This window comes from Silurus aristotelis (genome assembly GCF_946808225.1).
Source record: "Silurus aristotelis genome assembly, chromosome: 9".
In the NCBI taxonomy this organism is placed as follows: Eukaryota; Metazoa; Chordata; class Actinopteri; order Siluriformes; family Siluridae; genus Silurus; species Silurus aristotelis.
In genome coordinates, this window is record NC_139582.1 from 3,733,922 (window position 1) to 3,750,013 (window position 16,092).

At 40.8% G+C, this 16,092-nt stretch overlaps 1 protein-coding gene across 4 annotated transcripts in view; it reads left to right on the plus strand.

Moving 5' to 3' along the window:
- The window catches only part of brsk2b (BR serine/threonine kinase 2b), a 195,533-nt gene that overhangs the window by 163,506 nt on the left and 15,935 nt on the right, over positions 1 to 16,092 (plus strand). For 2 of the 4 annotated variants that reach the window (XM_083549913.1, XM_083549914.1), the window contains exons 11-16: positions 737 to 834; positions 943 to 1,093; positions 4,092 to 4,152; positions 9,180 to 9,387; positions 12,513 to 12,561; positions 15,021 to 15,144. In XM_083549913.1, coding sequence (XP_083406039.1) covers positions 737 to 834; positions 943 to 1,093; positions 4,092 to 4,152; positions 9,180 to 9,387; positions 12,513 to 12,561; positions 15,021 to 15,144 — 691 coding nt within the window. Of the gene's footprint in view, positions 1 to 736; positions 835 to 942; positions 1,094 to 4,091; positions 4,153 to 8,738; positions 9,388 to 12,512; positions 12,562 to 15,020; positions 15,145 to 16,092 lie in introns of all 4 variants that reach the window. The other 2 variants (XM_083549912.1, XM_083549911.1) reach the window with 1 other exon arrangement.

Sequence of the window (16,092 nt, forward strand, 5' to 3'; positions counted from 1 at the left end):
ATGATAGATATCACTCCAGGCGACTGTTTGCTCTTTGAATAACACTGGACATTCGCTTTGGCTCATTGTCTTGTTGTATGATGAAGTCAGTTCCAATGAGCTGCAGTCCAGACAGAATTGCATGGTGTTGAAGTATAGAATTGTAGCCTTGTTGGTTCAGGGTTCCTTTCACTTTCCGGAATAAGTCTCCAACCCTCCCTGTGCTAAAACAACCCCAAACCATTAAGCTTTCACTTCCATGTCTGACTGTGGGGGTGAGGCATCTGCTAACATCTTCTCTCCTGTTCTCTGTCTTATAGAAGTTCTTCAGTTACAGCCAGAAATAACAAATTTGCACTTATTTGTCTATAGAGCTTTCTGCCAGTCTTATGTTTTTTGCCTTGGTGATGGTATTCTTAGTCTGTGTCCAAATGAACCGTACTCAGAATGCATTTATCAATAGAGAATCCAAAAAGGGGCATCTACCAAATGCTCTAAATGTACATGTAATTTAAATGTTTCTGTAAATGCTATAAATGTGCTAGCAAAACTTTTGAAAAGCAAACACACACTTGAATGAGAATTACATGTGTGTCGTTCAACATCAGAGCATCTGCTATTGATGAAAATGTAGATTTTTTTTTTGTACCACCAATCGGTTTGTATGAAGAACTGATGCTGGGCCTGCTTTCTGTCTAGCCCAGAGTTTAGATTCATCTATCCTACAGCTTACAGTTTTCCAAACTCTCCACTCTAGTGACAACCAGGAGAAGATGATCTACTTTCTCCTGCTGGATCGTAAAGAGAGGTATCCCAGCCAAGAGGACCAGAACCTGCCTCCACGTAATGAGATTGGTAATGTGCTTTATCTCCCCTAATTTGAATTGTTAACGCATGTGGTTCACCACATTGCTAAACTTATTTCCTGAGTTGACTCATGGGTTGTCATTGAATTTTTCACAGACCCACCGAGGAAGCGGGTGGATTCTCCTCTGCTGACCAGACACAACAAGCGGAGACCTGAGCGCAAGTCCATGGAGGTGCTGAGCGTAACCGAGGGAGGATCTCCTGTTCCTGTACGGAGAGCTATCGACATGAACCAGCACGGACAAAGGTATCAATAAAGACTATTCAAACTAAAGTTTGTGGACACCTAACCGTGTCCTTTTTAAACATCCCATTCCACATTTAGTCCACATTTTCTGTAATTAAAAACCTTCACTCTTTTCTGGGAAGATGATCCACCAGATTTTAAAATGTGTTTGTGGAGATTTGTGCTCATTCAGGGGGTTAGTATAGACCTCAGTCCAATAGGTTTGAGTTTAGAGCTCTATAGCATAAGATTTTTCACTCCAACCCATGTAAAGCATATCTTCATGGAGCTGGATGCCAACGCTGGAACAAGTTTGCATTCCTGCAACTTTGTGGCAAAAGTTTGGGAAAGAATCACATACGACTGGAAAAGTCAGGTGTCCCAATCATCCTTATTCCTCAAGAGCATCTTTTATTAGCAAAAACAGAGCTAAATTATACTGTTAAGGATGGAAAGTATGAGAAAAGACAACGATGATGGTAGCTCCGTGGTTAAGATGTTAACTTCTGATCAGAAGGGAATGGGTTCAGATCCCACCATTTAAATGTTTCTAGAACCCTCATTCTACCTATTTTACACCATTGATCACTTTTCCAGGTGTCCATAATGATTGAGGTGAATACGAGGCGCTGAATACCAGTACAGCAGTGGCTTTATAATGTAGTCACAGCATGTTCCACAGAAGAGAGCAGCGATAATTATAAAAGTAGCTCAGGATAGCGATGTAATTAGTACCTTCTCTTTTTTGGAAATTTCCAAAGAAGACCAGTAGAAATCAGCACTTTTCTACTGATTTGGAGACATTTGGCTGACATTTAACACCTTTTGGATGAATTGGAATGCTGACTGCACCCCAGGCCTCCTCACCTACATCAGTACCTGACTTTTCTTATGTGTCTGAATGAGCACAAATCTTCACACTCCAACATCTAGTAAAACATCTTTCCAGAAGAGTGGAGTTTAATATAAGAGCAAATGGAAACTAAATGTGTAATGGAACGTAAAAAACAAAATCACATATATGGTCAGGCAGCTTGTGTTCACCTCATGATCATATCTAGATTTGAAAGGGTAGATGCATGAACTTCCCATAACATGTGTTTGAAATTATTCTTTTCATTCCACTTGTTAATACCATTGTGGTTGATTAAGGGCTTGAGTTTTTTTTTTTTTTGGCATGTTCATTAGCAAAGGTGTCTCGCGATATTTAAAAGTAAGGTTTGCATATTGATAGAACATTTGAGGGAAAAAACACAACGAAGCACGGAGGAGCCCTCGATCTGCAAACGTCGATGTGTGCCTGTTGAATGGAGATGAACTTTGTGGGAAATGGGGCGAATTGAAATGAATAAGATCCTTATTTCCTCTGATTTGTCCCCTCAGTTTTGGCAAAGCTGTTCCCCTCTGGCTTCCTCCACAAACATCAAAAGCATCTTATCTTGCTTCTTGTGCCTTTCATGTTTCTGTTTGATGTCTAGCATTGTGTGTGTGTGTGTGTGTGTGTGTGTGTGTGTGTGTGTGTGTGTGTGTGTGTGTGTGTGTGTGTGTGTGTGTGTGTGTGTGTGTGTGTGTGTGTGTGTGTGTGTGTGTGTGTGCGTGTCCATCCTATGCTAGACTCCCAAAAGGGAGATTCATTTTCTTGGGCCTGTGTTGTGCTACCTGTACTTTTCTTCCTCGACTGTTTATGGTGTGTGTGGGTGTGTGGTGCCGAAGTGTGTGTGGCAGGTGCAGATGTATGCAGGGTGTGTGGGTGATTATGTGTTTGCTTGTGTGAAAAGGGTGTGGTGTGTGTGTGTGTGTGTGTGTCTCTCTGTCTTTATCAATCTCTTCCTCTCCTCTTACTCTTTTTCTTTCTCTCATTCTCTCTCTCTCTCTCTCTCTCTCTCTCTCTCTCTCTCTCTCTCTCTCTCTCTCTCTCTCTCTCTCTCTCTCTCGGTAAGTAGATAGTAAAAAGGCCCTCGTTCTCTTAGCCATAGAGGATAATCTTTCCTCATATAATTGCTTTCCTCTTGTGTGTTGGTATCCTCCCTCCTTGTCCTCCCTCCCTCCCTCTCTCCCTTCCTCCCAGAATAATCAGATGTGCCGCTCCCCAATGTACTTTAATGTCTCAAATTGTTCAACGTGTCACTCGTGGCTAATTAAATGAAACCGGGCGTTCGAGGAGCGTCGAGCCGAAATGTGTCGTGATTTTCTGCTTGAATGCTCCAACACGGGTTGTGCCTATTGGATAATATCCATTTAAGTAAATGATTGATCGAGACACGAAATACACGAGGACATTGCGACACATTTTATGGTGGGCACCTTTTGTCTTCACAGCTGGTTAAACTCCAGGCGTTCGTTTGGACTCAAAACCAGGAGTTAAAAGATTTTCCCATTTCACATCATCAGTAGACACACTGTACTGTATTGACCAAAGTTTTAGAAATGCCTGACTTTTTCAGGCAAATGTGTTTCTTACCCTAAAACTGGAACCACAGTGTTGGAGGCACACAATTGTACAACAGGTGCTAACATGAAGTTTTCCCATCACTTGAAGGAGACCCAAACCGGTTTTAGCATGACAGTGCACCTGTGCACAGAGCCAGCTTCATGAAGATATGTTTTACATGGGTTGGAGTGAAAGACCTCCTGCTAGAAGATATCCTGGTCTTCTGACTGCACCCCAGCCCTCTTGATCTCGCCTACATCAATAACTGGCTTTCCGAATGTGGCTGAAATTCCCACAAAAAATAAATAGTACTTATTCTATACAATATACAATATTTGTAATAGTTTTTTGGAGTTTATATGAATTTAAGTCCCTATCCATCCTCATGGTTCTCGAGTTCAACCTCATGGAACTTTAGGCTGGAAAAACAATGGGACAGGAGCAAACTGTGGTATCTCAGGAGCATGTGGAAAAAGAGAGACAAGGCTTGTCCATATTAGAATTGCATTGCTTCTTACAGGCAACAGAGATGTCAAAAAGCCAACTGAGATATGCAAATCATTAATTGTGATTGCCTGTGTGTTGTAGGTCCCGGTCCATCAGCGGGGCTTCATCGGGTCTTTCCACCAGTCCCCTCAGCAGTCCACGGGTAAGTTTTTGGGTTTGTCCGAAATCACAAACAGATTTTTATAATAATGAGAAAGCTGTTATTCACAGAATGCAAATGAATGGAAATGACTTCAAGTGCAATATGAGTTAACAGTTGTAGGTTTTTTAAGACATGATTATATTCAAATCTCTTTTTAGAGATCCGCCTTAAAATGCGCACTATATATACACAGTGTTAAATCTCTCAGTAGCTGACCGCACCCATGCTAATCATCTGCCCTCCATTGCAAACTCAAACATGATGCCTGTGCTCAATTTTAAGGCAGGTACACACGGTGCGATTTTGGCCACGATTTCTAAAACAGTGATTCAGTGATTCCCAAAATTCGAGGCTAAAATCTGTAGTCTCTGATCGCTGGGTTACTGGGATCGTGTTCACTGACAGCCGGTTAATTGCCATTGTGATTATTTTTATACGATAAAACTCAAATTCAGTAGATTTCGGACACTTTCCTGCAGTGTGATTTCTTCTACAACAAACGTCAAATCAAGAACCAATAGAAGCGCCGAATCTGATGACGCGATTAGCGCGACTACTTCAACCCACCTCAGAGAAAATGTCGTTGCCAGTCAGCTGGACAGTACAGCAAGAAGAAAAACTCAGAGTTATGGATGGAAAAGGAGTGTTTGTATGACTTCATTATCAAAACATGTCATGAACAATATTAATGCTAGCGATTGTTTTCGTTTGCTGCTAGCTACTGTTAGAGAGCGAACGCTGGCCGGAACTGTCACAGATTGATGACGTAAAATTTCAGACAAGACTTTTTCTTGTGTGTGTCGGTTTTTGACTGTCGTACAGTATGACATTATGAAAAACTGAAATCCTACAGTGTGACATGGGCATAAAGTTCATACAAGTCTGACAAGCAACAATTATAAAAAATGTAAAAAAAAAATGGCAGTGTGCGCCCAGCATTAACGTGAACTCATTAATTAAAGTTTGCTTAATTTGGGACAAAGCTTCTACACCCCAAACCTAAATCCCTAGATTTAGCCAATTAGCGTGAGATGCAAATGAAAAAAGATGCTATAGGTTAACTGTAACCAAGAGCCATAGACGTTCCTTTAATTACATGTCAACAGCTTCAAAGCGAATCTTCAGAAAAGTATGGCTTATTAGCTGCGCTCAGGCTCTGCGAGTGAGTTGAAAGCACTGATTCTGCAGTAAAATTGCTGCCTGTCGATACTAATAGACTGACTCTAACTGCTAGCGCAATTGCACAGTGATGCTCTGGATAATTAGCCGGAATCTGTTCTTTATTCAGAGGATTGTAGCTCGAAGATATCTGAAACTGCTAATGGCTTGGTTAAAAAAAAAGAAATCTGCAAATCCTCCTTTTTCTTACTTACTGTCGAGCTTTAACAGTTGACTTGCCTAAAACGCCTAACCGTTTACAAATCCAGCGCTAAGTCTTTCCAATATGCCGCCTTTAATTCGCGCAGGGCGAAATGCCAGCCGGATTTAGGTCTAACCCCGGCTTTGAGGCCGGCCTGATCAAATATTTCAGTATTGCTGCAATATTTGTGCTGTTGGATAAAACTGTGCTTTTTTTTTGTCCAGAAGTCGAGCTCGCAACACGTACAGCTCAGGGTCTAAATGTTCTATGCAGTTTCAAAGGCTTCAGAATTATTTTAGTTATTTATTTATTTACAAAATTACAAATTTTTTTTTTGATGGCAGAATTGTTTGCCAGTACTTTGAACGAGTCCTATTTATACCCACTTGAGTATATATTGCCACATACTGTATGTGTAAACAACAGTTTATAGCTAATAAATGTGCATAGTGGTGATTAAAAGCAGGCAAGCGAGCAGCTTTTTAGTGCTTCATTCAGTGTAATAAATTAATTTGTCTAATTTGTTTTATAGTTTTTGCTGGCCATGTGCATGTGTATCATTTTGTTTGTAATGTGAAAACCGCATAGATTCTTTACAGGAATTGTTCACCTCCTGGGGCTCTTCTCCAGTCCATGACTTTTGCTCATGTGTGATGTCAACAGCTGCATTTAATCTGTATGGCCGAGAGAAATTAGTTCATAATTGTCTAACCTTCCATAAAGACTGCTGTATAATGCTCTAAACTTGGTTAATTATGCTGTAAGTCTGATAAATTATGCTGTAATCTTGGTTCATTGTGCTGGAAACATGGTTTGTTATAACATAAACTTGGCTATTTATGCTGTTAACCTGAGTAGTCATGCCATTAACTTGGTTTGTTTTGCCGTAAACCCAGATAGTTATGCTGTAAACTTGGCTAGTTATGCAAAAAAAAAAAATGCTAAGTTATGCTATAAATCAGAATTTGGTTAATTATAGTGTAAACCTGGTTACTTATGCTTTAATACTGGTTAGTTTTATTGTAAATCTGGTCCATTATGCCATAAACCTTGTTAATTATGCTGTAAGCCTAGTTTATCTATGCTGTAAACTTAGTTTAGCATAAACTTGGTTTGTTATGCAGTAAAGCTGGTTAGTTATGGAGTAAACCTGATTAGTTATGCTGTAAACTTGGTCTATTATGCTGTAAACCATGTTAGTTATACTGGAGACTTGGCTAGTTATGCATTAAACTTTGCTAGTTATGCTGTAAACTTGGCTAGTTATGCATTAAACTTTGCTAGCTATGCTGTAAACTTGGCTAGTTATGCATTAAACTTGGCTAGTTATGCTGTAAACCTGGCTAGTTATGCTGTAAACGTGGTTAGTTATGCATTAAACTTTGCTAGTTATGCTGTAAACTTGGCTAGTTATGATTTAGACTTTGCTAGTTATGCTGTAAACATGGCTAGTTATGCTTTAAACTTAGCTAGTTATGCTGTAAACTTGGCTAGTTATGCTTTAGACTTCGCTAGTTATGCTGTAAACGTGGCTAGTTATGCTTTAAACTTTGCTAGTTATGCTGTAAACTTGGCCAGTTATGCTTTAAACTTGGCCAGTTATGCTTTAAACTTGGCCAGTTATGCTTTAAACTTGGCAATCTCTCACTGTTAAAGTGATATACTTATTTACAGCTACAAATAAACAAAAGACTTGGAGTGGACAACAGACTTGGGACCTGAACTAATTATTTCTGTTTCCTGTACCTCACCCACAACAAAGCGCTAAGTTGAGTGGCTAGTTTAAAAAAAATTATAATTTAACGTTACCCACAATGCTGTTCTAATTCTAGCTCTAATAGTGGAGTGAATGGGAGTCATCTGTACATACAGAGAAAATTGCAGCATGCTAGAACGACCACTACCGCTAGCAGCCATCATGTTATGGGCCACTCTCTAGCCAACTGGGCATTTTTATTGTTCTTGTTTTCACAATATCTCATCACAATTTAATAATTTTACTAGTTAAGACTAAGGCCTGACATTTCCAGAAACAGCATTGGTTATAAATAAAACCTACAATCTGTGACAGTAAGAATGGGAACACTGCATGAAGCACAAATACTGTAAGCTGTTGGTTATAATTTATGAATTCATGTCTAATATTCTTTGTGTAAGTGTTTGACCAGTTTAGTGGTCATGTTTATCGCTCAATCCCATTCGGAAAACAGAAATCGATATCTTCGGGTTTAAACCACGAATGCTGTAAAGATCCATAACATCTTCATATCATTTTCCAAGCAGCAGTAGCTGCATTGCTATTCTGTGCTTAGCTTTACACTTAATGGCCATGAGTTAAAGTGGTCATTTCAATAGTGTGGCGCTATTGTTTTGAATGACCTCTATAAATTATTTAATATACACTATATGAACAAAAGTAAAGTATATCTTTCCCCAACCTGTTCCGGCATTAGAATACCCCTTTGCACAAAGCCAGCTCCATAAAGACATGGTATATATCGATTGGTATGGAAGATCTTCTGCTATAGAGGTCTGACCTCAATAATATTAAACCTTTGGGATGAATTGGAATGCTGAATGCATCTCATGCAAAATCTCCACAAACAGACTTTAAAATCTAGTGGAACATCTTCCCAGAAGAGTGGAGGTTATTATAACTGTGGATTGGGATGTTCATAAAGCAAATATAAATCTTATGATCCACAAACTTTTGTCCATATAGTAAATATTTCGCTTGTACTTGTGCAGCTCTAAAGGAATAAATAAATAAGAAAAATGTAAAAAAAAAAATCAATTGAACAGTTCTGACAATAGCGCAATCAAGTCACCCTAATATAGCTCACATGTGGCACATGCCCATTTCCCTCTCGCTTGGTCATTTCTGGCATTTTTCCAACCAAAAAAAACCCAGAGCTTCTTTTTATTTCATTGTTGTTCTTGTGGCTGTGTTTGCTATGAGAACACTGCACATTTTCTTTTCACATTTTCTTGCTGCCTCTCGGCTGGTTGTGCTAATGGCATGTTTTTCTTTCTTTCTTTTCTGCACTCTCCCTCCCTCACTCAACACCGCTGCCTCGTCTACCGTCCATCCCTATGTGCTATGGGTACGCGTGCCTGTGCTGTGGTGCGTGCTAATCTCGGACTTGTGCGCTTGTGTGTGTTTGTGTGTATGTGGGCTGCGGGTTGTGTGATGCTGGTGCTGGTTCCGGTGCATGTGCTCTCCCAGCCTGTGCGACGCTTTTTCATTCCCCCGCAATCCTCGGAGCTCATGCGGTCACCCAACCACAACCCAAGGCTCAATGGCACCTTCCAGCCAGGCACGGTGGCGCAAAACTTGGCACAAAACAACAAAACTCAGACGCTCCCAGCTAAGCCCAAAGGGTCCGAAAAAACCCTGCAGAGCACTAGATCAAACCCGCTTCCAAACACCATGGCCACGCCGCTGACTGCCAAGTCTGAGCCATCCACGCCATCCACACCATGTCATCCGACCTCTCCAGCAATCCCCCTACCCAACAGCCCGAAGGTGCGCCGGCCGCTCCTGACCGCCCCCCACAAGCTTTCAGTGCCACTCTCACAGGCTCCGCCTCTCTCTCCCATCCGCCTGCACCACCTGCATCCGCTGGCCACGACTGACCACAACGGCAAATGTATCCCCATTGTACAGGTGACTCCCCATCCCTCGCCCCGTGCCAGCCCCCTACCAACGCCCAAAGGGACACCTGTACACACGCCCAAGGAGAGTCCAGCAGGTACGCCGAGTCCCACACCACCCCCTAGTCCCTCTATTGGTGGCATGCCCTGGAGGACGCGACTAAATTCCATCAAGAACAGCTTCCTCGGCTCGCCGCGCTTCCACCGCAGAAAACTGCAAGGTAACCACTGCTAACTACTGAATACATATTGTGTTTATTTTAGGAAATCGCCTCAAAAACACTTTCTTTATTGTCCAGGTTTGGTGTCAAGAACGTGTCCTGGTGAGAGCTTAGTCACGACATTTTATATGCAGCATTCTTTAATACTTTAACCCATAAAACATTCATTTAATACTGAAAGTTAATAATTTACACCTGTAATTCTTTTTTATGCCACTCTTTTTAAAACAGTGGCCCCTACTAAAATTGCCATCATTGGTGAATGAGTAAAGAAGGCTTTGAGTCTGCCTTATGATGCAGCACAGTTTCTTTTACAAAAGAAAAAGCTTTGTGAAATGTATCTGTGGGACAGTTATTGGCACACCTATGAATTCCTATATTTTAAATACTGTTGGAAAGTGTGGAACAAGTGTCTTTTATGGATTTTGAGAGACACGTGCATGGTCCTTTTGTTCCCCTGCAACAAACCCGGTCGTTTAACGTTATGAAGATTTCACTGAACAAATACATAAATGTCCAGATGTTACGCTTTAATTTCATTGTAAAATCCTCCCTTAGCATGAATAACAAACGTTAAACATTCTCGGCACCTGGACAGTTCAGCTGAATTACTTTTCCATGCCTCTTGTAAAACTCGCCAAAGGTGTCCTTCACTAGGTCTTACTTTCTTGTGATCCAGTTCATCCCAGAGCATTACAACAAGATTTAGGTGCAGTGACTTGGCAGGCCGTTCCATAATAGATAACACTCCAGATGACTGTTTGCGCTCTAAATAATGCTTACAGAACTTGGATGTACGTTTCCACTCATTGTCTTGTTGTAAGGTAAAGTCGGTTACAATAAGCCGCAGTCCAGATGGAACTGTATGGTGTTGAAGTATGGAATGGCAACCATGTTGGTTCAGTATTCCTTTCACCATGTAACCTCCAGGCGTATAATGAATTAGCATGTTCTCCAAATATAAACAGAAACTTGTGCAGTGGCATGTGACAGAGCTACACGTATTTCACCTAAAACCTACTGTTATTGATGGAGGTGGCAGTTTGATGAAAATAAATACTGTTAAATTACCTAGTTTGTTGTATAGAAATAAAAGGAACATGCATATTGATGTTTTATATTTAACTAAGTTGTTCAACCATTACTTTTTTCAGGGTTATAAATCTGAGGAAACATACAGGACAAATTTCCTTCCTTCTTTACTCATTTTTATCAAGGGTGCCAATATTAGTGGAGTGCACTGTAATGTTGAATTTCCTCAAACAAGTTTATACAGTAGCCACAGTTAATGTTGTATAACCTTAAACAGTTTATAGCTGCACTGAAATTCAAAGGGAAAAAAAAGGTTTTCAAAGCAGGTCAAAGAAAATGGTCTTTATCAGAGAAAGTGTTAGAGAAGTGAAGAAAAGAGTGCAGGCAGGGTGGAGTGGGTGGAGAAGAGTGATAGCAGGAGTGATTTGTGATAGAAGAGTATCTGTGAGAGTGAAAGGGAAAGTTTATAGGACTGTGGTGAGACCTGAGATGTTGTACGGTTTAGAGACAGTGGCATTTAGTAAAAGACAGGAGGTGGAGCTGGAGGTAGCAAAGCTGAAGATGTTGAGGTTTTCGTTGGGAGTGACGACGATGGACAGGATTAGAAATGAGTTTATTAGAGGGACAGCGCATGTAGGACATTTTAGAGACAAAGCGAGGAAGGCGAGATTGAGATGGTTTGGACATGTGCAGAGGAGGGACATGGGGTTATATATCGGTAGGAGAGCTGAGGATGGAGCCACAATGAAGGAGGAAAAGAGGAAGGCCGAAGAGGAGGTTTATGGATGTGGTGAGGGAAGACATGCAGGTAGTTGGTTTGAAAAAGGCAGATGTAGAGGACAGGGAAGGTATGGCGACGGATGATCCGCTGTGGCGCCACCTAATGGGAGCAGCCAAAAGAAGTAGTTTTTTATCAAAGAAAATTGTTTTATGATCTGAAAGTTACTGGTGTCTGAGTGGAATAAAGAGTTCTCTGTAGAACAATAATCATAATTAATCACAGACGGAATGGCCTTATGTTGTCGCTTATGTTCCTACCACTCTTAAGCACGTTTAGTTTGTGAATTAACCGATGATAATCAATCAACGCTGGGTAACGACCTGCAAATCATGCATCAATTAACCAGAAACACATAATAGAAATAGAAATGGAAATGCTGTAAATAGTGTTCATTTATTGAAATGTTTATTTATTTAAAAAAAGAAGAAAAAACAGTAATAGATCAGAAACATGCTATATATGACTGTAGAATTTTGAGTTATGTAAGCCCCGCCCCTTTGGTTTATTTCATTTGCTTAATCAAATGCAGTTGTTTGTGTCTCATACAGATTCCCTCCCCAACCCCCAACCGATATTAGTAAATTTAGAGAACTGACTGATTTGTGTTGATTTATTGTCAGATTGCTTGAGGCAGACTGTGATCTATAACCTACAACTTAAAAGCTGCTTGATACAGCGTTATTTGCTTAATTTGTGGTAATGATGGTGATGATGATGAAACCTTCATAAGCTAACCTCCTTCACTTTCTGTCCCATTCTCTCTGGAGGCCAGGATCAGGTTTTACTGATGGTTATTTAGAAGCTCTTTTAAATAATTAGTGTTTGCCTCCGGCAGTCTGCGCGTATACCTGCACTGTTCTATGTAATTCCGGAGTAGAACAGGTGCTTTGAGGATGGATTGGACTGTAGTTGGTGTCGGCGGTCTGCTGCACTGACTCGGGAGTGCAGTTTGCTTCTGATCGTCATCACTGGACCCCGCAGCATTGTATATCTGCTTCAAATGGACATTTGGTGCAACCCAGATGAGGATGGGTTCCCTCTTGAGTCTGGTTCCTCTCAAGGTTTCTTCCTTATGCCATCTCAGGGAGTTTTTCCTTGCCACAGTTGCTCATCAGGGACAAACATACTTACAAAGAACATATTTACGTTTAATCACCACATTATCTGTGTAAAGCTGCTTTGAGACAATGTTCATTGTTAAAAGTGCTATACAAATAAAAATTAATTGAATTGAATTGAACTGTTCTAGCATTTTTTATGATCTATGGTGATTTGATCCAGGCTTCAGTTGCATATTTTTGGCTTTTTGCAGTGCCAACCCAAGAGGAAATGTCCAGTCTGACGCCGGAGTCTTCCCCTGAGTAAGTTCTAAGTCTTTCATTCTTCTTAACCTACCAAAAAAAGCATGCTGAAATTCAATGAATCTCTTTCACGCTCTGAAAAATAATGATAATGACTACATGTTCAATTTTTTGTATAGATGCTAGACATGATTCAGATCAGTGCTTACAGAAGGGCTGAATAGTCCAGTTTTTTTTTTTTTTGGTTGCCATTCTTGAGTGCTTTGGGTCATTATCCTGTTGGAGGAAACACAAGCTGTGAATGAAATGGAGCTTTCTGATCCTGGGCACTATGATTTGCTCCAGAATGACTCTTGAGATATTATTGTGTCTATTCCACAGCAAAGTACCCCAAAAATACTCCAGTTTTTCTCTCATTAAACATCATTATACTGTTTAGGGGTACCAACAAATGTATATATTACATTGGGAGAAAATAATGATCTGATCCCCGGCTGATTTTGAGTTTACCCCCTTACAAAGAAATAATCAGTCTAGCATTTTTATAGTAGGTTCATTTTAACAGAGAAGAGAGAGAGAGAGAGAGAGAGAGAGAGAGAGAGAGAGAGAGAGAGAGAGAGAGAGAGAGAGAGAGAGAGAGACAGAATATAAAAAATAATAATAATAAATCCATAAACTTCAAAGAAAGGTTATAAAGTTATAAATGAATTTGTATATTATTGTATATAATATATTAATGATGTTATTAGGAGGAACTTACTGACCTTCTTACAAATGTAAGAATGTAAGACCGTGCCACGGTCGTGCCATCCAGCTGTTTTAAAAGCAGCCTTCACATTGTCTCCTCTGGATTTAGAGATTGTAGCTCCATGCCTAGATAAGCCTGCTGTCCTAGATAAGCATGCTCTGTGGCAAAATCCCAGCATGCTCCACAGTTCAAGAGGGGTGGGGAAATGAGCCATGCCCAAAGCCCTCAGACCTTAAACCAAAGGCCTGTGACTGACTTCCCCTAAGGATTTCTTTTAATAGAAAAGCAGTACTAGTTCACTCACTCATTGTTCTGCAGCTCGTGACTGCCAATCCGAGCTGCCACTCCAGTTCGGAGGCAGGACAGTATATGGACAAAAGGATTGGGAGTTTTTCAGCCATATGTGGTTCTTTTCCAAACCGTTACCACAAATTCAGAGCCACATAAATCTGTGGATGCAGCGGTATTAGATTTTCTGCTCACTAGAAGACCCAAATCTGTTCTATCGTGCCAATGTGCACAAAACCAGCTCCATGAAGATATGCTTTACATGGGTTTGAATGGAAGATCTCCTGCTACAGAGCTCTGATCTCAACCCAGGCCTCCTCATCTCAGCTACATCAGTACCTGATTTTATTAAAACCCACGTGGCTGATTGAGCCCACAAATTTTAGTGAAACATCTTCCCAGAAGGTTATTTTAAAAGCAAACCGCATTTAAATGTAGAATGAGATGCCTTAAAGCAGTGGTCCTCAACCCCCGGGCCATGGACAGGCACCAGTCCGTAGGTAAATTGGTACGGGCCTCACAGAAAGAATACATAACTTACATTATTTCCATTTTATTTATTTTTTGATTCTGAACTGTTTTATTTTGGAAAATTCTCGGATTCTCTCCTCCACATCTGTCATGATGCCTCGGTCACATGTCTTACCTCCATCCACTACCTTCTTAAAGGGACTCCGGCCGCTAACACATAATACATTACCGCTAAATTCAAACCCCCAAGCGAGCAAAATAAACAAAAAACAACACAGTGGATTCACGATTATTATTATATTAAGAAAATACCAGTTTTTATGGTCGTATCATTTTATTCATTATCGTTTTATTTATCCGCCACACCTTAAAGGCCGGTCTGCGAAAATATTGTCTGACATTAAACCGGTCCGTGCCGCAAAAAAGGTTGGGGACCGCTCCCTTGAAGCACACATTAATATTATGTACAGGTGTCCAAAACATTTGTCGATATAGTGTACGTAAGGGTGTTGGGGTTTAATACCTTTATTTATTTTATTATCTGATAATTGGCATAATTGGCGAATGAACATTCAGATGTTTTTATTTTTATTATTATTGTATATAAAAGTTTAGTTTAGTTTTGCTCTTTTTAACACGTGGTGGTGGTGTGTGTGGGTGTGTTTGTGCGTGAGTCCACAGCTGTCTTGCTGTGTTCAGCACTGTTACACCATGATTGAGCTCAAGCTCTGCAAATGTCAGAAACCATGTTTGCGTGAAATGCCTTATTTACCACAGACGTGATCTGTCAAAGGAAGCGCTCTTGTGATGATTTCACTGTACTTCAAATTTATTTTTTTGCCCGTATCTTCTACTTTTGGAAGAGCGCAAATTCACTCACAAATGACAGCTGGGTATTTTCCAGCTGGTGTTTTTAGCATTATTTTCACAAAGTATGTATTGTCATCGAGAGATCGTCTGTGAAAACATGTAGGGTTATTTCTCAATCTGCTTTTGCTCTTTTGTTTTTCAGACTTGCGAAAAAATCTTGGTTTGGGAACTTCATTAATTTGGAGAAAGAGGAGCAGATCTTCGTGGTGATTCAGGACAAACCTCTGAGCTCCATCAAAGCTGATATCGTGCAAGCTTTTCTCTCTGTAAGTCTCAGCATGTTTTTTTTTTTTGTGTGTTCGTATTTTGGAACATAATAGAGTGTGATGTAATCACATCACAAGTATAAGTTTTTGCACTTTTACTCAATGCCACTGTCTCTAAACCATACAACATCTCAGGTCTCACCACAGTCCTATAAACTTTCCCTTTCACTCTTGCAGATACCCTACTATCACAAACCACTCCTGCTATCACTCTTCTCCACCCACTCCACCATTCCTGCACTCTTTTCTTCACATCTCTAACACACTCTCCTTTACTCTGCACTGTTGACCCCAGGTACCTGAACTCCTCCACCTTCTCCACCTCTTCTCCCTGCAACCGCACCCCTCCACTGCCCTCCCTCTCATTCACACACATGTACTCTCCCTTACTCCTACTGACTTTCATTCCCCTTCTCTCCAACGCATATCTCCACCTCTCCAGGCTCTTCTCAATCTGCTTACTACTCTCACCACAAATCACAATATCATCTGCAAACATCATAGTCCAGGGAGACTCCTGTCCGACCTCGTCCGTCAACCTGTCCATCACCACTCCAAACAGGAAAAGGCTCAAAGCCGATCCTTGATGCAGTCCAACCTCCACCTTGAACCAGTCTGTTGTTCCTACTGCACACTTCATTGCTGTCACACTGTCCTCATACATGTCCTGCACCACCCTCACATACTTCTCTGACGCTCCTGACTTCCTCTTATAATACCACAACTCCTCCCTCCAGCCACGCTTTCTCTAAATCCACAAAGACAGATTTTCACCTCTTCTCTCACCTCTACTCTTTCCCATAACTTCATGGTGTGACTGACCAACTTAATTCCCCTGTAGTTACTGCAGGTCTGCACATTTCCCTTGTTCTTAAAGATCAGTACCAGCACACTCCCTCTCCATTCCTTAGGTATCCTCTCACCTTCCAGAATCGTGTTGAACAATCT